The 20,765-nt window shown below is 54.9% G+C and overlaps 8 protein-coding genes across 8 annotated transcripts; 3 read left to right on the top strand and 5 right to left on the bottom strand.

Moving 5' to 3' along the window:
- Positions 1–3,244: 3,244 nt before the first annotated feature.
- HRG_03761 (uncharacterized protein) lies at positions 3,245–3,936 on the bottom strand (the record flags this gene model as incomplete). The annotated part of the gene is made up of 4 exons (XM_044862232.1): positions 3,245–3,331; positions 3,391–3,452; positions 3,541–3,720; positions 3,789–3,936. The coding sequence occupies 4 exons, from the start codon at positions 3,934–3,936 to the stop codon at positions 3,245–3,247; spliced, it is 477 nt and encodes a 158-aa protein (XP_044723258.1).
- A 677-nt stretch (positions 3,937–4,613) lies between these two features.
- HRG_03760 (ABC transporter domain-containing protein) lies at positions 4,614–6,560 on the bottom strand (the record flags this gene model as incomplete). The annotated part of the gene is made up of 1 exon (XM_044862231.1): positions 4,614–6,560. One exon carries the CDS (start codon positions 6,558–6,560, stop codon positions 4,614–4,616), a length of 1,947 nt encoding a protein of 648 aa, XP_044723257.1.
- Positions 6,561–7,032: 472 nt separating this feature from the next.
- HRG_03759 (proteasome maturation factor UMP1 domain-containing protein) lies at positions 7,033–7,577 on the top strand (the record flags this gene model as incomplete). Its single annotated transcript, XM_044862230.1, has 2 exons — positions 7,033–7,035; positions 7,104–7,577. 2 exons carry the CDS (start codon positions 7,033–7,035, stop codon positions 7,575–7,577), a joined length of 477 nt encoding a protein of 158 aa, XP_044723256.1.
- A 707-nt stretch (positions 7,578–8,284) lies between these two features.
- HRG_03758 (ubiquitin-2 like rad60 SUMO-like domain-containing protein) lies at positions 8,285–9,077 on the bottom strand (the record flags this gene model as incomplete). Its single annotated transcript, XM_044862229.1, has 2 exons — positions 8,285–8,452; positions 8,508–9,077. The coding sequence occupies 2 exons, from the start codon at positions 9,075–9,077 to the stop codon at positions 8,285–8,287; spliced, it is 738 nt and encodes a 245-aa protein (XP_044723255.1).
- Positions 9,078–11,914: 2,837 nt separating this feature from the next.
- On the bottom strand, positions 11,915–14,393 carry HRG_03757 (non-SMC mitotic condensation complex subunit 1 domain-containing protein; the record flags this gene model as incomplete). The annotated part of the gene is made up of 5 exons (XM_044862228.1): positions 11,915–13,385; positions 13,454–13,818; positions 13,868–13,943; positions 14,000–14,184; positions 14,349–14,393. 5 exons carry the CDS (start codon positions 14,391–14,393, stop codon positions 11,915–11,917), a joined length of 2,142 nt encoding a protein of 713 aa, XP_044723254.1.
- Positions 14,394–15,081: 688 nt separating this feature from the next.
- HRG_03756 (uncharacterized protein) lies at positions 15,082–15,759 on the top strand (the record flags this gene model as incomplete). The annotated part of the gene is made up of 3 exons (XM_044862227.1): positions 15,082–15,213; positions 15,279–15,631; positions 15,687–15,759. 3 exons carry the CDS (start codon positions 15,082–15,084, stop codon positions 15,757–15,759), a joined length of 558 nt encoding a protein of 185 aa, XP_044723253.1.
- An 85-nt stretch (positions 15,760–15,844) lies between these two features.
- HRG_03755 (major facilitator superfamily domain-containing protein) lies at positions 15,845–17,497 on the bottom strand (the record flags this gene model as incomplete). The annotated part of the gene is made up of 1 exon (XM_044862226.1): positions 15,845–17,497. One exon carries the CDS (start codon positions 17,495–17,497, stop codon positions 15,845–15,847), a length of 1,653 nt encoding a protein of 550 aa, XP_044723252.1.
- A 1,634-nt stretch (positions 17,498–19,131) lies between these two features.
- Positions 19,132–20,308, top strand: HRG_03754 (syntaxin; the record flags this gene model as incomplete). The annotated part of the gene is made up of 3 exons (XM_044862225.1): positions 19,132–19,284; positions 19,344–20,008; positions 20,068–20,308. The coding sequence occupies 3 exons, from the start codon at positions 19,132–19,134 to the stop codon at positions 20,306–20,308; spliced, it is 1,059 nt and encodes a 352-aa protein (XP_044723251.1).
- Between the last annotated feature and the right edge of the window lie 457 nt (positions 20,309–20,765).

Here is a 20,765-nt window from a genome sequence, read left to right as displayed (position 1 = left end):
TAAAATTCGGTCGGCCGGTTCCGCTAATTAAAAATCAGTTCCTATCTAGCTATATAACTTCCTAATTAAGGGTATAGTAGCCTATATTTACTATCTATCGCTTCTTTTCCCTATTATATACTATTATAGGGCTAAGGTAAAGGTTAAAGCTAACTTATACCCTTAGACCTTTAGGCCTTAAAGATAGTATTTTTCTTAAGACTTCCCTTTTAGCTTTCCTTATTATATATATTTAATAGCTATATATTAAAGGGCCTTAAAGCTTAGTACCTAGGTAGGCTTTTAATAGCTTCTTTAGTAATCTTAGACTAAGATACTTAAGGTAGCGATACTATAAGTTACCTACCTTATTTATTAGTAGCTTAAGCGCTTATTAACTATAAATACTTACTTATTATACTATAGGAGTATTCTTATTATAAACTAACCTTAGAAGTTAGTTAGTTTAATATAAACCTCCTTTATAGCTTTTAAATAGAGGTATCTTAGGAGCTAGTTCTAGAATATCCTTACTATTATCCCTAGCTTAGCTAAGAAGATATTTATTAGTATTTTTAAGATAAAGTAAGTATCTAATAAAGTTATCTTTCTACTATTAATTATAAGGATAACTACTATTTTTATTTCTTATACCTTAAAAGCTTAGTTTTTAACCTAGACCTTATTATTAAAACCCTACTTAAAAGTTCCTTCTTAAAACTAACCTAGGTTATTAAAAAGGTTAATATTAGCCCTTAAGTTATATATTAATTTATTAGTAAGTAACGGCGTTCCTTTAATAGCTAAATTTACCTTAGATAGAGTAACTATATTAATAGTCTTTCCTAGCCCGTTATTACTAATAATAGTCTTTACTAGTTCTCTTTCTTTAAAATAGGAATTAAGGGTCTAAGCTAAGTATTTTACTTTCTTATTTAGATAGTCCTTTAGCTGTTTTTTAAATATTCTATTTAGCTAGATTATTATATTTCTAGCCTATTAAGGGCTTCTTATTATATATTACCTATAGTAAGTAGTAATTTTCCTACTAGCTTATTAAGCTATTAACGTACTACTTATAGCTAGCATATTTAGCTTAAGTATCTACTTTCCTAGAAATTTAATTAGCGCTTCCCCTTTTTATAAGTAGTTATAACTTCTCCTTATAAGTATATTCTTATTTAAAGTTAGCGATTAAGTTCCTTAAGAAAAGTTAATCTTTACTATATCTTTTATTATAAAGGTTAAAAGCCCTTATTATTATAAACTAATATAGGTCTTACTTATCTACCGCTATAAGAAAATCCTATTTAATTCTTATATCGTTAAGTATATTAACCTTAAGGTCTCGTAAATCTATAATAATCTAGTTAAGCTATTCTACCTACGCTTTCTAGTTTTATATAACTCTTTTATTAATAAAGGTTATATATCTCTTATAAATTAGCTTTTTCTCCTTTACCTTTAAGAGTAGGGCTTATATCTTTAATTCCTTAATTTTCTCTCTTAGGCTATTATATATTAAGGTTACCCCTTAAAGCCCTTTATTAATAGTTTTCTTAATTAATTCTTTAAGTATAATTAAGGTCTTTTACTAAACCTTATAGCGATCGAATTATAGCTAGAACCTTTTCTTAAAGTTATAAAAGGAGTCTTTTATATCCTAGTATCGTTCGTTATAGCTTATTTACCTTATAAGGAATATAGCCTTAGTTTTATCTTCTTATTAAAAAGGTCTCCTTTTAAGGTAAATAATAAATTACTCTTAGTCTAGCTATTAAGGCTATATAAGCTCCTTAATACCGTTTAGGTTAATATATTCCTAAATCTTATAAGTCTAGGCCTATAATTTAATCCCCTTAATCTATAAGGTCTAATCGAGGCTTTCCTTTAGTCTTATAATATAATTATCCCCTTTTACTTCCTTTAATATTATCTTAGGAAAATTAAAAGTTCTAGCTTAATAAGTAATATCCTTCTTTAAGGGATACGTAATTCGTATTTCTAGTAGTGCCCCTTACTATAGCTAGGTTCTTTACCTTAATACCACGATTTAAGCGTTATAACGGCGTTAATAGCTCTTAAATAGCTTTAAAGGTAATATTAGCGGGCAAAAAATAATCTAGCTATATAGGCCGGGCTTATAACTCTTAAGTAATAGCTTAAGAGCATAGTAGAAGAAATAAGGGCATAGAAAGGTAAATTTAGTAATGCATATCTTAGTCTATCTATTAGGATAAGGGAGGGGCTTATATAGGTAGGTATAGTGACTATATATAGCTAGCCAAAAGAGGGCATTGAGATATTTCTATACCTAAGTTAGGCCTACATAATGTCCTTGGGTTAGGGGAGTCATGTTGGTCAGGCAGGCTTCCTTATGCATGACTATTGGGTCCCTTGGGCATGACTATGGCCTCTTATGCCCACTCTCCTCAACAGTAACTGTCAGCTACCACCAGCACCCCCATGGCATAGGGGGTCCACTTCCAGGTCATCTGTTGGGGTGTCACTTCACTTTTGCCTGCACAACACAGTGGTTTCCTCACAGCAACCAGTTCGTCTAGGAGCCTCAAGCCGCCTTAATCGTCCGTCGGCTTGACCAGACTGAACTGGCAGTTTGGCCGAAATTCTCAGACTGGACTATTAGTCCGATACCCGGCAGGCGTTTCGTGGGCTTTCCTCATCCATGCATGCCCTCCAGCTTACCTAGTTCTTCCCAATAACCTACTACCATGTATCTCACCAACCCTATCCCCATCACTTTCTAGATCTTGGACATCGGAGACGTTACTCGTACCTGCCGGGTCTACATAGCGGCATTAAAATCCAGATTAGACGACCGTACGCCTCATAAAGCAGAAATATTACCTCCAAAGGGACTATGAGGGTGCTTTTGTCCTAGGGCCGTAGAAATTCCGAAAGATTTAGAGTTGCAGTACGTATTGATGCCCGCTGGTCGGTAGCCGTAGCTTTGGCCTTAGAAAAGAGTCGTTTTATCTCGGCAGACATAGGTGCGATAGACAGGATGACAATAGCCATTAGAGATAAGTTAGGAAACCTCCTTCTGTGCGCTAATTCCAACCACCATATCGAGGGGTCTAATATCACCATCACGGGTTCCCGGCAGTACACTTTAAACTCGTTATCATCCATATTGAAAACCGTGGCCTTTTGCTCCTTCAATCACACTTTTTATCCGTTCGGTCGTCTTTTGGCTAGCTCCCGTGCAAAGCCTTGTCGATTGACAAGACACGAGGTGGTTGACTTATGACTCTCTCTCCGAGCGAAGCTTTGGAACGACAATCAGAACAACACAAGTGCCGATGATGCAGAGGGCCAGTATGGCCAGAAGCTACGACGACCGCCGTGTCAGTGTTTGCCATGCATGGAAGACACGAGGAAAGAACTCACCAGCTGCGTTCTCCAGCCAGTCTGCACAATGGCGGCTCGGCGGCCGTACTTGTTTATAGTTGCTAACGCCAAGAGCGGACAGGGGGTCAGTGACACGATGCTTTCTTCTTCGTGGCCGGCGCAGGAGGCCATAGGGGTTAGGCAGCATACTGATGTAGTTGCCCAGGCCGATGAAGAGGGTGGCGACGGAGAGAAGCCAGAAGACGAGGCCGAGGGGCTTGGCCATGCGGCGCTCGAGGTCCGACGGCTGGTGGGTGAGGTGGAAGGACAGAGTGATGGCGATGGAGAGGACGGCCATGTAGACGGCGAGGCGGAGGTAGGAGAGGAAGGCTGCGGAGTGAGGTCGGTCAGAACAAGACGTCGTTGAAGGGTTGGCAAGGCCATCCGTTCATGCATACTCCGCTCGTTGGCGCAGTGGTCGCGCGCATCGCTCGTCTCATTCTCAAACAGCAGCGGGCCGAGCAGCGGCCAGGCGCAAAAGGCCGACGAGGCAGCGACCGAGGCCGACGCACGCGGCTCAGCGTCGCCGCCGCCGCTGCTGGCCATGGCGTAACACTGGTTAGTAAACACACACACACACACACACAAGACGGAGAAGAAGGAGAAGAAGGAGGCGGAGGAGGAGGAGGAGGAGGAGGAGGAGGAGTAATTTTTTTTTGGCTCACCTGAGTTGCGCGACCTGCACGGGCTGCGTGAGCGAGGCCAGCGGGACGCAGCACCGCGCGGTGGCCGAGTCGGCGTGTGGGCGGCGCGGCATTGCCTTTTGCCCTTGAGCTGTGGGCTTGTTGTTGACGGGGCGGAGGTGGTTGAGGTTGAGTGGCGAGGGAGTGGACCGGGGCCGAGAGGCGCGGGGGGTGTGTGGGGGTTTGAGTAGATGAGTATGGGCGAGTGCCCCGGCGAGTCCACTGTATTTAGGGGCCCGGGCTCCGAGTCGGGGGCGGCCCGTGACCCGCCTGGCATGCGGGGTGGAGAAGCACAGCTCTATGCTCAGTACAGAATAGCAAACCAGGGAGAGCAAGGAACCGGGTAGACAGCCGCGCTTCATTACACTGTACGAACACATGATATTCGTGGTAGTCTTTCTTCTACTTGGCACCGGGACCAGCGTCACCACTCCACGTGGACAGTTGTATGCATCCTGTCCCTTAACATCCACCACATCTCTACCTGGAGTCCTCTTCTCTCTCATCGATACTCAAGATCACACCCAGGCGCCGAAAGCGTCAGGTACCCTCGAACCCCCAGATATCCCGCCAGCCCCCCTCATCCCTCCGCAACGGCCCCGGCAGCCGTCCAAACCTCACCGCTCGTCCCGTGTTGGCCTCCGGCAGGCATATCCAGTCCCTCACGCAGTCCGGCACCTCCTCCTTGACGTGCGCGATGCAGATCAAGGCCTGCCGGTCCGTCAAGCCCCGGACCGCCGCCGCCTCGCTGTCCACGGCCCGGCCAGCGCGGTAGGCCTTGGTCTCGCCGTGCGCGAGGAAGAGCATGCACTTGTCGCGCACCGCCTCGTCCATGCCGCCAAAAGCCTCGTCCAGCACAATCACGTCCGGGCTCTTGATGACGGCGCGGATGAAGAGCGCCACGCGCTGCGCGCTAAACGACACTTCGCCCAGCATGTAATCGTCCGCCCATCGGAGCCCCCCGTCGAGCGTCGCAGGCGAGCAAGACGCCGCGTTGGGTCGCAGTTCGGGCTCGAACCAGCGCAGTGCTGCGTCGATCTTTTGCCGGGCCTCCTCGTCGAGCCTCGGCTTCGTGCCAAACGTGGGCGCCCAGGCGTTCTCGACCACACGCCGTATGCTGTGTCTGCGCGGCATGTGCTGATGCACTTCGGGACTCGAGTGGCCGATGCGAGATTGAATGTCCCAAAACGTGAGCGGGGGAAGCCCCGATCCCAGCTCCGGGAGGCGGCTTCGTCCAAACAGCCTGATGGGCAGAGAGTACGTCTGCGGATGGTCCGAGCCCAGCAATGACACAATCGTCGTCTTGCCGGACCCGTTGGGACCAAACACTCCCCAGCGCTCTCCCCTCCGGACGCTCCATACCAGGCCATCCTGTTTCCCTCGCGGCGTCTGCTGCGACCAATTGCCCAGTGCAACCTTGTTGCCGTAGCGGACCTGGCAGCCGTCGAACTCGACCAAGGGCTCTGCACTGGAATCTAAGCTCTTTGGATCCTGAACAGTCGTCGAAGAGGCAGTCGCCTTGTCGGCAGTGGATTGCATCTTTGGCGAGAGTATCCTTCCGACTTCCTGGAGCGAGTGGATGGGCAGTTTTTCATCCTCCACCAAGCCACCTTTCTTCACGCCCTCGACGTACTTTTTCAAGCCGTCGAGGACAACCTCCTTGGGGCCCATGGACTCAATCTGGCAGTCGGTTCTCAGGTAGACCAGGTGTGTGATCCACTCCGGAAGAGGATCCTGTGGGCGCGCACTCAGCACCAGCCGCGGGCTCGCTTTGGCAGCCAAGGACTGGAGCGAGGGACTCAGACTGGCGACGGTCGGGGGATCAAGGCCCATAAAGGGCTCATCCAATAGCACGACTTCGGGCTTTGTGAGCAGAGCACGTGCTATCCTCGCCCGTCGCCCCTGGCCGTTGCTGAGAAAGGTGACGGGAAGGTCGAGCAGATGTCTCAGCTTGAGGTCCGTGACGACGCGATCTAGCAGACACCCCGCAGTGGCACCCTCGTCTCCGCCGAGCGGCGCCTTGAGGGGATTCAGCTCGGTGTTTCCAAGCAAAAAGTCGCGCAATGAAAAGTCGGTGATCTCTCTTCTCGACTCATACCTCGCCGACAGGTACGCCGCCGCAACATGGCCCGCGCCACCCAACGCACCGGCATTCTGCTCGGCGTCGAAGCCAACGTACTGCACGGCCTTTTGCGGGCTCCTCAGCCGCGGCGGCACCTCATCCTGAGACAGATAGGGAAACGACCTCGCCGTCGGCGGATCGCAGAGAAGCCTGCCCCTCAGGATCTGCAGAAAGGTCGTTTTCCCGGATAGAGAGGGCCCGACGACGCACCAGTTACGCGGGCTAGGCGACGACGAGGCTATCTCAAAGGAGAGATTGCTGAAAAGCGGAGGATTCCGGTACGAAGACTGAGAGCTGGGATGATGGCGGTAAAAGGTGCCGTTGGCGATGCGGATGACGGGGGGCCGCGAGCCGAGGGATCGCATTTCGTCAGGGAGTTGGAGTCGCCCTCTTGACCGACGCTTTCAAGGGTCTGGACATGCCCAGGCGGTTTGGGCCAAGGGTTGTCGGCTATAGCCGTGGGTGTTGTAAGTTGAGGTTGAAGTTGAAGGATCCGATCCGGGACCAGTACCGAGGTACCTTGCCAACGAGGCGAGGTACCTAAGTACTTAGTACCTAGGTAGGTACGTATTGCGTAGACGCTAGGCACCGGCGAGGTACCCACAGCAATCGGCAGCCAGTGACGCGAGGCTGTCCGCAAAGACGACGTCCAAGGCAGCCCCGAGCTTCATCATCCATCCGCCACAACACCCTTCCCCATCTTCGTCTTCACCACCGCCGGCGCCCACACCCGAGACCGCTCTGAGGTGCTCTTTAGCTTATCAAACTCTCCACAAAAAAGCGAAGCGACTCTACGCCTCACAATCGCCAATCTCTTACGCCGACACAGCCGTCAAGATGGTAAGCAGCTCTTCCCAACAGACAGCACCGACATGTCCTGACGACGAGCCTCTCTCGGGCCCCTCCAGTCGCTACGCATCGTCCCCTCGCACGAAAACGCCTCGTCATTTTCCCCCGCGCACACCTCGTCGGCCCCCTCAGCGCCCGGCATCCACGACACGCTGCGCCACGGCGTCGGCCCCTCGCCCTTTGAAGGGGCCGCTGCTGCCTCCACCACCAGCAAGCCCGTCTCGGCCCACCCGCTCGAGGCCCGCCTCAAGAACTGGGAGGCCACCCAGGACGCCCTTCGCATGGAGTCGCTGCGCCGCACCTTTGGCATCGCCGAGCCCGTCCGCCGCGGCATGGAGCTCAAGATTGTCCGTGGCGGCGAGTGGCGCCCCATGGCCCTCGGTGGTGCCGCCGCCGGCCTTCCCAGCGTCCACGAGGATATCCTGCGGGGCAGGGAGGACACGATTACCTGGGAGGACGTGTTTACCGGCGACGAGACTAGGCCCGTGGCTGGCTTCCACGACGAGATGGAAAAGAAGCTCAAGATACAGTAAAGTTGCAGGTGCGGGGAGGAGAGGAGAGACAACGGAGGCCTCGGGGGCATGGGAGGGCTGATGCCTCTTGTAACATTCATCCGACGCATGGTGGACATGTTTCCCAAAGACCTTGGCCTGGCGGCTTTCTGGCCACAGGCTTGCTTGATGCACACCAAACCTAGACATCCAAGTGCACAAGAACAACAGTAGCACTTGTCTGTCATTCTATCCCGCTATTGACATGCCTCGTCCTGGGATGGGCTAAAAAGCCACCCGCGCCTCATCCCATGCGTAACCAGCACCGTGAGCGGCATGATGAAGTATGAAAAAGAAGATACATTTTGTACAAGACAATGCGTCCATGGAAACTCCGGTCCCTTCCGTCTTCCAAGATAGTAGCTGCTCGTAATTCGCCGCTTTCTGATCGAACAAGTTGACCCAAGAAGAAAAGTAAAGAATTGGATGAGCATAAAAGAGAGAGGGCGTGAGAGAGCCGAGATGCCTCAGCGTTCAACGGCGTCTGATTCCCGCCGTCGACATGGCCATCTCTCAGGCGTGGCGGGGAGACAGAGCGAGCAGCGCTCCTCGTGGGATGCTTGGACAAGGCCAACCTGAACGTGGCCCAAGGCCCAGTGTCTCGCCATTGTATCTGGCCCGGGCACAAACTTCGGACCCTGCCCCGGTGCACGCGTATGGTGTAGACGTCGACAGAGGCCAATGGATGCTCATAAGATGACACAGCAACCGCCGCCAGGCCTGGAGCGGTGGCCGTCCCCGCTGCCCGCCGGAAGACTCTTGGCTCCGGCCTTGGGCTCCTCCTCGTCGAGATCCGAGGGACGGACGCTCATGTGGACGACGTTTGGATTTTCGGTACTGAACTGGTACTCTACGGTCTGGTCAGCAAGAGGGCAGGACAGGATAAGGGGGCGAGCAGCGCCTACTTTTGACCTGTTCCTTGTCCTCCAAGAGCTTTCCGAAATGGATGAGACGTATGCTGCTGGGGCTGGCCGGTTTCGCCTCCCAATCGTTCCTCCACTCGCGCAGGATCAACTCTTTCAATGTGTAGATGCTGATGCTGAAGGGGTCCGGGTGGCCGGCCTCGGTTTCCTCGGGCATGGCGACGTTCCTCCGGGTGAGATACCTGGCATCAATCTTGTAGGGGTGACGGCTGCCTGAGGTCAAGAGGAGGGTGATGGAGCAGACGGGGCCGCCGTCGGTGCCGCTGGGGGCGGCGGCTCTGACATCGTCTTGGGCGGGACCGATGGCGGCCAAGGAGTCTCGCCTCTGCTTGGAAGGGGGTGTAGGAGCGTCTTGCTCCTTTCCCTTGCCCTTTGACTCCGCTGCGGATGTGTCGGCGGGGGGGGTAACGGGTTGGTCGGCATCGTCGCTGGTCGAACCCGGCTGCGAGCGAATCATGTCTGCCAGCGGGACGGCGTCACTCGGCAGCTCGAGACGGGGAGCACCCGATGAAGAGGTGTTTTTGCTGTTGCCGCCACTCATGGTCGTCGACGACTCCATGTTGGATTGTCTGTAGGACGGCGGATTCGGGTGGTGTCGCACCGGAGAAGACGGACGGGGTTTGCCACTGGGTGCGACAGGGCTCGACTCAATTCATAGATGTGCGGCAGCCGAGATTGGACAGGACGGCAGCCCGCCGAGAAGAGGGCTTTTTTTTCAACGAGGACGTGAGCGGGAGGCGACCAAGGCGATTGAAGCAGCGTCGCGGCTGTCGATGGCACGTCGGCGGTCGGTCGGCTAGCAGGAGCGCTAGCGGGCACAGCTGAGGCGCGAACGGGCGACTATAAAACGGATGGGGCGGATCCAAATCCAGGGCGCCGCACAGCCGCGGGATTAGGTGACTGGTGAGGGGAGCGACGAAACAAACGCTGATGAAGAGATATGGAGGAGCGAGAGAGAGTGCGATAGAGAGAGGGAAGGGGGTGCAGGCAGGGGCCCAGGCGGCGCAGGATGCAAAGTGGCTATGAATGGATGGGATGGGATGGAACTGTCAGCCGGCAAGTTGGTTGGCGCTGACTCGTCGCCCCTGGGGCAAAGGCGGCAGGTGAGGAAACGAGAGTGCGCGCGCAGCAACGACGACGGCGCTTCCGCGGGACAAAGATGTCGATATGGGGAGCGATGGAAGTTGTATGCAGATGCAGACTACAGTGGCAGACAGAGGCAGGCTGGTGAGAGAAGTAGAGGTGGTAGTAGTGGGAGGAGTTGGGCAGTAGTAGGTAATTAGGACGGCGGTTGGAAGAGCAGCCGTTTGACTTGCCTCGAGGGGCGGTGGAGGGGGTGCCGAGGCGGCTGTTGATTGGGCGCGCACTTTTGTCTGCGTCTGTTTGAGACACGCGAGAAAGAGTCTATTCGTCGCAGGCAAGAAAAAATGCGAGCAAGTTCGGGGTATGCCTTGAGAGCAGACAAGAAGCCGATGAATCCATCGTCAGAGCTCCCCAAATCCGGTCCTCGTTGGAGGCTTTGGCAGTTGGCAGTGCCAAGGCCAAGGCCTTGCAAACAGCAGGACGCTATAGCGGGCCCCAGGAGGTCCTGCCCCTGCCGCTAGCATGGAAATGGCCCACCAAGACCCTTGCAATTCATCACCTGCAGTCGTCGTCCGGAGCTGAAAAGGGATGCGGGCATGATCGAGGGAGATTCTTCGACGCTTTGTCCACAAGCGCAATTGCATTAAATCCCATCTGCCTTACCCCCCGCTGTCTGTTGACTGTGTGTAAATGCTGCCATCACCGGAGCCGACAGTGAGTCGTGTTGCATGCCTTCCCAATATGGACTAGGTAGCAATTGTCGTTACCAAGCCGGTTGTACGGATATATGCTGCATATATATAACTAACATAATTACCTAGTCATTGTCATCGTCATGATTCATTAACCCATCCATCCCGTGTCTGGTTGGTGGACCGACACATAACTACCACATACACAATACATGGACATTTTCGCCGAATTGCGGCACCCAGCCCAAGGTCTGTTTATATATCCCCCACTTGAAAGGACGGACGAACTCCTGCTCTATCTATTAGAACTACGGATAGGGTCTCTCGTGCCCACTCTCAGCGACCACCGATTCGGTGGAGGGACCATTGAAGCGAGATTCTAACTCACCTATGGGCCGCCCGTGGACCTTCCCAACTTCCCCATCGGTTAACGCCACTCGTCAGATCTACAAGTAACAGGTGTACGGTCGCATGACGGGCTACGTATACTTACGAAAGGGAGGAGCTCGGGGCCCTTGAGCTGAAGAAGGGAAAAGGGGCTTATATGTAGATCAGAAAGACATATATATTTAGTAGCTGCTTTAGACAACCTATTGGTAGCTTTTCTTCATAACCCTCAAGGAGTTCACATGTTGATTGGCAAAAGACTTGCCCATCACGTCACGCATCCTCTCTGCCCGCCTCCCGTTACAGTACCGGCCAGCCAACAGGGGATCCCCGGCATTCCCTTCCCGATTCGCTGCCGAGACGCGCGGCAGGGGTCCCGACTCATCACATGAACTGTGTTTCGTACTTTGGCGAGAGTAGACTCGCATATCGTCGACGAACACGGCTCAAGTCTTGAATACATACCCCGTACACTGTCCGCCTTGGAATTCTCCAAGTACACGCCAAAGGCTGCTCGTTAAACCTCGTCGAGCAGCAGCCACATGAGCATACGAGGCTGGGATGTGGACATCGAGACAAGGCTGACAACTGGGCGTCTGCCTGCCTCGAGGCTTCGCGTGCTACAGTACAGTACATCGGCGTCGCGTCTCCCTCCCCTCACTTGTCTCCACTCGGCCTTGGCCTTTGTGACATCATGCCTCGCAGCACCACTCTCCGCGCGTCAAGCACACCACCAGCGAGGTCACTTTATCTGCGGCCAAGCCGTGCCGCCCGTATTGTCGTCCATCCGAGGCTGTTTGCGTACAGCTGGACATCGCCTCTGTCGGGGGCAAAACGGCTTCACCTCAACGCCGCCATGCCTGGCCACGCTCCTCATGCACGCCCACGCCGACGTCGACGTTGACGGATCCGCATGTCCTGCCACCGCCCACCGAGACTGCGTCTTAACAGGCCTCATATTTGTCTGCCAACGCCGGATGGTTATGATCACCCACGGTTTCGCCGCCGCCGCTGCCATGTGTCACCCGCCTTCCCAACGTTCGAGTCGTTCAATAGCCGGCTTCTCATGCCATCGGCAGCTCTTGAGCCTGACCCCGTGGCCTTTCGAGCCCAAGCCGACGTCGGTATATAGCCGCTTCGCAGTTCCGAATTGCATCATCCCCCCCCTGCTGCGGCGCGACTCCCAGCCATGCGCGCCGAGTGGTCGCGTCGTACCGAATCGCCACTCGTTCACTCACAGCACCAACAGGTCGCCGTTGCTGCCCCCGCCCTGTGCAGGCTGGATTACCGCCTGCGGTGCGTGGGCACTCACCACGTAGCCCGTGACGCTGCCCCCACCGCCACCAAACACATCATCGCCCTGGTCTATTCGCATGGCCGCCAACTGTTGCGTTCCGATGCTTGAAAAGTAGGCGTCGGCGTCGCTCACTGCCTGTGATAGGTTGCCCTCGGTGCTGGCCATGCTTGCATTCTGACTTCGCAGGTCAATGTCAGTCGGCTGACTGCCTCGCCCGAACATACTCATGCTTTTTTGGCTGTCTCTGTCCACCGCTAGATTTTGCTTCTGCAGCGCGGGCGAGTCTTGCAGCTTCCGCGGTCTTGCGGACCGAAACACCGTCTGCACAGGCTTGAGATAGACCGTAGCCAGAGTGCCGACGTTGAGACACATTTCCTCGAGCGTCGATGGCTCGAGCCGCTCTGCCTCTGCGGTAATGGGCGGCTTCTCGCCCATGACTATGCGCTTCGCCGCGTTCATGTCCGTCGACAGCAGCCGCCAATACATGTAGGCCCGGTCCCGCAGGTCGGGGTTGTCCGTCTCTTCCGTCGCCCACTTCAGGACCTTGGGCACCAGTTCTTGGCCTTTGGTGGGCCTCTGGATGAACAGCTTGACCGTGGCTGTCAGCAATGCCAGCTGCACCTCCACCGGCTCCTCGGAAAACGAGTACAGGAAATCCTCCAGCAGGGCCTCGCTGTTCTCAATCCGGTCTGCGTACTGTCCAATGACCCACACCATTGCCGCCTTGGCTTCCGGCTCGTCCAGAGAATCGAGGTGCTCGCAGAGCGTGCTGATGATGGATTCGTACTGGTTGGGGTATTTCCGGAAGATGTTGCGGATCACGACGGTGGCTTCCTGCACAATGTACGTGATCTTTGTCGAGACGAGCTCCAGCAGCACATCGATGCACTGCCGGGCCGCTGGCTCAATCTTGATGGCAAGCTTGCCGATGGCTCGAACCGCTTTCCGCACAAAGTGCACGTCGATTTCCGTGGCGTACTCCCTCAGCTCCGTCAAGACCTCGTCAATGTTGCCCTCGTTGGCGAGCATAAAGATGAGCTCCAGCTTCGTCACCTTGACATAGATTGGATCGTTGTATTTGCAAAAGAAGACGCGAATGTCGTTCTTCAACACCTCGGGCCGCCGTTGGAGAATCAAGAGGGCATTTCGCAGGGCCAGGTATTGCACCTCCGGGCCCTTGGCTAGGAGTGTCACCAACGGGGGCGAGAGTTTTTTGCAAAGGGCCGAGATTTGCTTCTCGTCGGCGATGTAGTTCATCAAGTATAGGATGACTCGAATGCATGTCAAAACGACAGACGAGTTAGAGTGGGAGAGCCGTGGGGCGATGCGTTCAGCCAGCAGCAGCGCTTCGCCAGTTTCCTGCGGTACATACGACATCAAGGCCTCCAAGATGTATGTCTGGCCCCATCTGATACGTGTCAGTGAAGCTCACTGGCTTCGAAGTAGCAAGAGGGAGGGATGATGAACTGGACTTACTCGGAGCAGTCTGGGAGAATCGCCACCATCTTGGACGCATTGCTGTAGTCGATTGTGAGCTTGATAGAGTCGCTTCGCTCCCAGATGTCCATCAGCCCGGCCAGCGCGCTGGCAACGACCGTGGGGTTATCGTCCCGCAGCAGCGAGTTGAGGCGGTCAATGAGATCTGACTGCTCGACTATTTGCCGGTCGTGGTCGTAAAGCTTGGCGACGCCGAAGGCCGCCGTCTTCCGCACGTACGGGTCGGAGTCTCGCAGCATGTGCCTGACTATGGGCACGGCTGCTTCAACAAATTCCTTGACGTGGATGTAAGACATTGTTCGCAGGGCAAGGGCACGAACAAGCGGGTTGTGGTCGTTCATGTCCTAAGCCATGGTCAGCCGCCTTCCTGGCGATGGCCCACGAGCGACTCACAGTTTCTAGGATCGGAATGGCTTTAATGGCAATGTCTGGCCGAACGCGAGCGTAGTTGACGAGATAGAGAAAGCTCCTATGCCCACGTCAGCACTTGATCAAATTGCCCAAGGCGCCCCGTTTGACACTCACATCTTTTTGATTTCCAGGCTCGCGATATGCATGCATCCAATGATGTCGGGGAACAAAGCAACCATGTCATTGTTGCTCATCGTCATGTTGGCCACGATTCTCTTTAGCGCAATCTTCTTGACCGCATGGTTCTTGTCTTTCTTGCCGGCGCTGTTGAGCTCGAGACGAAGCTCGGCAACTTTGCCCTGCCAAGGGTCTTAGTCAACTGAACGTCTACGGCGCTCCGTGCACGGCCAAGCCATCCCATCATCAGGTCCTGTGGCAGGAAGGCCACGGAGAGTGGAGAGTGGTACAGGCGTGCGAGAAGGGGCAGAGCGGCACCACGGGTGATGGGGGCTGGGAAGCCTACCCGAGAAAAGAGCTTGGAGTCGCCTCCACCATCCTTGGCCGACATTTTGGTCGTATTCGTGTTCAGGCCCCGACCAGAAGGGCCTCTCTTTTGTGCAGAATCCTCGCCGCGCAACAGAGCGCGAGTGATGGATGGCGGCCCAACAGCCCAGCGTCAACTTTGGACCCTGTAACAGCGCGCTCGACGCACGATCAAGAATATGGCCTGATTTGCATAGAACAAGGCTTCAGTGTCTTGCGCTTTGTTCTTTCGGCGGGGGCTCGTCGCATGCGAGAGGGTCGGGTCGAACAGGTCAAGAGGAGCAACTATGCGGGCAGCTGCTCCGCGTCTCGGTGTGGTCTGCCGTTTCCGGAGCTGGAGTGGTTTCGTATCTTGCTTTGTCGTCGACAGAGGTGCAGTGATGGTCGTGTCGGCGAGCTGCGTCAAGTTGGTAATGTTGCGAGGTTGTCGAAAATGGGGCGGAGTTGAGGATATCTGGGCATCGCCGGCAACCATGAGGGCGAGCCGCGACAGCGATGAGGTAAGCCGTCGCATTTCAGCATGATTGATGTACGCGCGGGGGACTAAAGAAAGGCGCGGGTGGCCCCGTATATGAAGTACCTTTCAAGTATACCCACAGCAACGTGTGGCTTAGTCTACCATTCGTTCCCCAAGCCTCGTTATCCGGAAACACTTCTCCCGCAAACACGCTCACGCTCACGGCCTTTGACGACAACTGCAAGCACGACCCGCCATGGAGTCCTCAGGATCGAAGCCTGCCGTTCCCGCCTGGGCCGCACAGCTTCAGTCTCCGCCGCCCGCCCGCAGCAAGGTGCCGGGCATCCCGGACCCTCTGGGCTTCTCCGCCAGCACGCCCAGCTCCAAGGTACGCTCGCGCAACATCTGCCTTGAACTGGCCTGCTTGAGCCTGGCTAACGTCTGCCGGATCAGAAAAAGGATGGCAGCAAACCGCCGTCGCGCAAGGCCCCAACGCAGGAGGAAATGGAGACGCTGAAGCTCAAAAAGGCGTGGGAGGTGGCACTCGCCCCCGTCAAGTCGCTGCCCATGACGGCCATTATGATGTACATGTCGGGCAACTCGCTACAGATCTTCAGCATCATGATGGTGTTTATGGCTTTCAAGAACCCCTTGGTGGGCTTGATGAGCACCAACCAGGCTTTCGAGAGGTTCCAGACCGAGGGCAACACAGCCAAGTTGTTGCAGACAAAGCTCGTCTACGTGGCCATGCAGCTCGTGGCATTGGCCGTGGGCATTTGGAAGATCAATGCCATGGGCCTTTTACCGTGAGTACCTACGCACCTCGGATCCCCGGAGCAATCGCTAAACTCGAGGCAACAGGACAACACGATCGGATTGGTTGATGTGGGAGTCACAGAGGGCAACTGCAGATCGGACGGTAACGGCACTATAGTTAAGCCTGTGTTAGAACCAAAATGAGGCTACGAGCAAGAAAACAAGTCGCTTGGTACCAAGTCCCAGCCCTTTTAACGCCGTTGCTATGCTTCGCTTGTTTCGTCAACGTTGGTCTGTTTCGTTGCATGTCCCTTTTCCTGGGACACGGTCCGGCTGTCATCGCCGGCGGCCTTTCTGGCCCTTTCGGCCCTCCATTGCGGACCGCGCTTCTCCAAGACTCTCAAACCAGCAAAACAGAGCACCATGAGAAGTGCCAGAAAAGTAAAACACCATCCTCGGCCCATGCCATCAAGCATGTAATCAATGACGGCCGTTGCCACGGCGCCAAAGGAACAGCGCACAAGATTGTTGGCCGCCGCGGCCGTGGCGGGGGCGTGGGGGTTGAGGTCGACAATGAGGGTGTTGAGGACGCTGAAGGAGGTGGGAACGAGCATGCCGATGATGAAGGAAAGTACCAGCGGTGCCGCCACGTTGGTCTCGGCTTGCAGGGCCCATCCCCAACCAATGAGGGCCGCGGCGCCCACTGCCAGGGCAGGATACACCAGCTGGATGCGAGCGGTTTCCACGGGAAAGTCGACGAGAGCCTCGCCCCGTTTACGGTGGACTGGTACCCCGAGCTTGCTTGCGATCCGGCGATAGTTCCAGTCGACAATGTAGCCCTGGACCAGGCTTGCCAGACAGCAGCCAATGCCATAAGGCAGATAGCAGAGGCCGACTTCCAACTCGTTGTACTGGTAAATGTTCTTGAACGTCGTAGATAAGGTGGCGGAGACGAGGATAAAGTTGAGGTATATGATGGCTGAGATGAGCAAGATTAAGCCCTCCTCTTTGCGGAAGACGACGTAGAGTGTCCGCAACGGGTTGGGGATGCGCAGCTCCACCTTGGGCTCAGACTCGGGCCGCTGATTGACGCCGCGGCAACGGACAAAGTCGATGAGGGTCATGTTCCATTTGGGGGGTGCCACGGAGCCGTTGCCGACGACAGCACGGCACGTTTCGGGGACGCAAAGAATCCACGGGACGAGCCAGAGGAAGACGAAGATGGCACAGAACCAGAAGATGGATGGCCAGCCGAGATACTGGCTCAGGACGCCGCCCAGGATGGGGCCAACGGCCGGGCCAAAGTTGATGCCAGCGCTCACGAGACCCATGTAGACGCCGCGCTCCTCACTCGAGGCAATGTCGGCGATGACGGCATAGCCGAGGGCGAGGGTGCCGCTGCTGCCGGCCGACTGCAGACAACGAAGCACCATGAGGGCGGCGTAGTTGCGCTGCAGAGCCAGGCCAATGTTGGCGAGCAGGTAGATGGCAAAGGCGACGATGAAGGCGGGCCGGCGGCCGGCCATGTCGCCAAAGTCGCCGAAGATGGTGGGCGACAGGCCCTGGAGAATCATGTAGGTGGTCAAGGTCAGGTTGATGAGGGAGATGGACACGTTGAGGCTGTCGGCGACGGCGTTGAGGGCGGGGTAGTAGACGTTTGCCGTCATGGGGGAAATGACGCTCGAGATGGTGACCATTGTCGTCACCCACATCTTGGTGGAGCGCGAGAAGGCGCTGTAGGCATCTCCGTCGTCGTCATCGTCGGCGTCTTGGAGAGCAGCAGGGGCGGATGCAGCCGACGCCGTGTCGTGAGGCGGCTTCAGCTTGCCACCCTCGAGGCTGTCGGGGTCGGGCGGCGTCACGGCCCAAGGATGCTGCAACTGCCGAGTCGACGGGCCTCGAAAGTCATCCTCCATCGTGCTGCTGCTGCTTAGTACCGGTGGTGACGAGACGAATCATAGCGCCAGGCGGATTCTACACGTTGCAGGCTTCATTGGAAGAAGGGGTCGTCGAGCTATTAAGGGACGGCGGGCCAGTCGGCTGACCGCCGTGCTGGGGTTCGGCACGTTGGAGAGGGGATAGAGGCTTCAGAGGGGAGGCGGGCTCGCATCGTAACACGTCGGCTGAGCATGCGCTCGGACGACTTCCGGCCGGCGTTCAGACCACCGGTGGCTCGGCTGCAAGTGCGCGGTCAGGTTCCGAGGCGGCGTCGAGAAACCTTTTCTTTTTCGGGAGTGAGTTTTTCCACCCTTTCCCCATCCCACTGGTCCATCCGCTTCGAGGCTGAGAGAAGGAGACAAACTAGAGAGATGGGATGAAGGCCGTTGAATTTAGCCTGGGTAGGTACTCCGAGTGGGTAGGTACTCCGGGTGGGTAGGTAGGTACTCCGGGTGGGTAGGTAGGTACTCCGGGGAGGTACATACATACTTGCTGCCGGAACTCGGAGACGCTCTGCCGAGCGCGAAGCTTGGTATACAAACTTTATCCCTAACTAGGTACGTACAGTATCTGCGGGGCCGCGTCCTGTCCCGATGCCCTAACGGCTCCGCACCGGCTCACCCTTGCTCACCCTTGCTTGGCTGGCCTGCATGTGCATGCGTACTGTAGAGGTATATCGAGACGGCTGTGCGAGACGGGGAAATACCGTGCGATAGATGGCGGAGGTACTTGGTGTTCGTATATCGCCGAGAACCGGTCCTGCTGCACACAACGTAGTATCCTGCCCACAACCCGGCATAGGCCGCTGTCGATCGACGGGACTCTCTCCGTACATCCCGCGATATCCACGACGACGGGGATGTCTACAGTAATATCTGTACGGAGTACGGAGGAAGCTTTCAATAGTTGTTGCTGACACTAAAATTACCCCTATAAAGAAAAAGAAAAGAAAAGAATACGTAAATACGTAAGTACTAAATCGTCTTCTTATATACTTCTTATTTTCTATCTATAATTCTTCTTTAACTACTAGGTTATAATACTCTATACGGATACTTGTCTTTATTTTATAAGAGATAGTAATAACTATTTATATACTAAGGAATTCGCTCTATTAAGGCCTATTTTTTTGCGGCCGCTCCTTCTTAGTATTAAGAGGGAATATGTAGACGGAGAGCTAGAGAAGTTTAGTACGTTTTGCTTTTTCTATACAGGGGTCATTTTAGCGTCCGCAACGACTTTTGAAAGCTGCCGCCGTACATCAGCTCAAGTTGGTCCACAACCACTTCACCCAAGGCGGAAGCTGCTGTGAGGGTTTAGCCCCGCACATGCCCTACCCGAGAAGGGGTCGAAAGGTGTCGGCAATCCCGGTGAGCGCCTGCTCTCACAGGATATTCGGTGGGAGAGGCCGGCCAGTCGATCAAGCGTGAAAGTGGGAACGTACTCGGTCCTCGTGGGAACGAGCCACTGAGCTTCGTCATGACTCAGCAAGCTTATGTAAAGGGCCATACGAAGCCAGGTACTTCGTCATTGCCAGCCCAGGCTCGCAGACGGAACTTGTCCTCGCCGACATTCTCGACCAGAAGCTAAGCCTCCCAGACGTCGACACGCCATGGCGCTTGCACCCTTCGCCATCTTGCCATCCGCCGACAAGACACCCGAGTTCGATGCGCTCCTCGGCCAACGTGGCGCGTCGACGACGGCGGGGAAAGCTGGTCTGGACACCGAGGCCCTTGAGAGCTTCCTTCGAGAAGCATATCGCATAGTTGGTCACCAAATTGCTCCCATCTGCAGCCCGTATTCTGACGGCGCATCGCCCAACAGAACTCGCACATCACCCGTCTACACAGCGAGCTGAGGGATGTCAGGCAGGCCTACCTCTCGACCGCGCAACCTCGAAAGTCGCATGCTCGCGCCGCCCAGGGTCAGCCACGGGTTCTGACGGACCGCGAGCGCGAGGATGTCGACGCAAACGCCAAGCAGATGATCCGCGAGCTCAATGCAGGCATCCGAGCCCTCGACGAAGCCGAACAGCTGCGTCGCGAGACGGAAGCTGCAATCATCCGCAAGAAATACGCCAGCGGGTTAAGTGCCCTCAGCTCCTGGGCTTCTGGCGGCAAAGCGAGCAACAAATCAGCAGACCACGCAGCCGCCGAGGCTCGCGCTCGGCAGGTCGATATGCACCGAGACGGGGTGCTCTGGTTTCTACGGCAGAGGCTGGAGCTGTGCTGCCGGACGCAGCAAGACATGATGGAGACGAGGCTGACGCGCGAAATGGAAAAGACTCGCGGCTTCTTGCCCCCTTCCGCTACCGATTTTGCCGCCTTTACGCCCCCGTCAGCCGAGTCACGGCCGTCTGTGGCGCCGACATCCGACGCAGTCGACCAGATGACAGGGTGGCAAGGCTTGACCGAAGAGCAGGTGCAAATGTTTGAGGAGGGCAATCAGGACATGACAAAGCACTACGAAAGCACGCTAGACAAGGTTAAGTACGCTACCGTGCTGTATCAGAGCTCTGTTGGGCAGGATGCTGACCAAGACATGGCAGGACCGCGGAGAAGTCTCTTGTCGAGATTTCCGAGTTGCAGACGCTGTTGGTGAACAACCTGGCGACGCAGTCTGCACACATTGAGCAGCTGGTAACCGACTCGCTCTCGACTACCGAGAACGTCGGGGGCGGAAACAAGCAGCTGAAAAAGGCCACGCAGCGGCCCAGCGCGGCTCGCTACACGTTCTTTGCGGCCAGCGGGCTATGCGCCTTTCTGGTGATCTGGGACTTGCTTATATGATTGCGGGAGAGCAGGTATCGCCTGCGACGGGGTGTGCAGGAGCCATTGAGGCTGACCGTGGAGAGCCGGTAGTGAACCTCTGCTGCTCGCCTGGTTGTCGGGGCTTTCGGGACTGTGCTCTGCCCACTGTGTACGCATTTGATGCCTCATGAGGCATGATTACCCCTTCGTCGTGCCCTTTGCGAGGACGAGAGGAAGCTGAAGCTGGAAGGAACCCTGTGCAGAGTACCTAATACAGATGTACAGTATATGCGAGGCGAAGCAGGGCATGAGGAAGGCGTGAGCCGGAGCTTCGACTGTCATTGTTCCTCAATAGCCTTCTGCCGGGGGAAGCCCAAAGGCAGCGTTGGGGGTTGTCCTGTTGAATAAGTGGACGACAAGACGGCCGAACCATTTGACGATTGCATTCGCTTCGCAGGCGGGACTCTCCTTCATTCTCTCTACCTATCTACCGACT

The sequence above is a fragment of the Hirsutella rhossiliensis genome (genome assembly GCF_020360975.1).
Source record: "Hirsutella rhossiliensis strain HR02 chromosome Unknown scaffold00003, whole genome shotgun sequence".
NCBI classification, from domain to species: domain Eukaryota; kingdom Fungi; phylum Ascomycota; class Sordariomycetes; order Hypocreales; family Ophiocordycipitaceae; genus Hirsutella; species Hirsutella rhossiliensis.
This window is presented reverse-complemented; position numbering and strand designations above follow the sequence as displayed.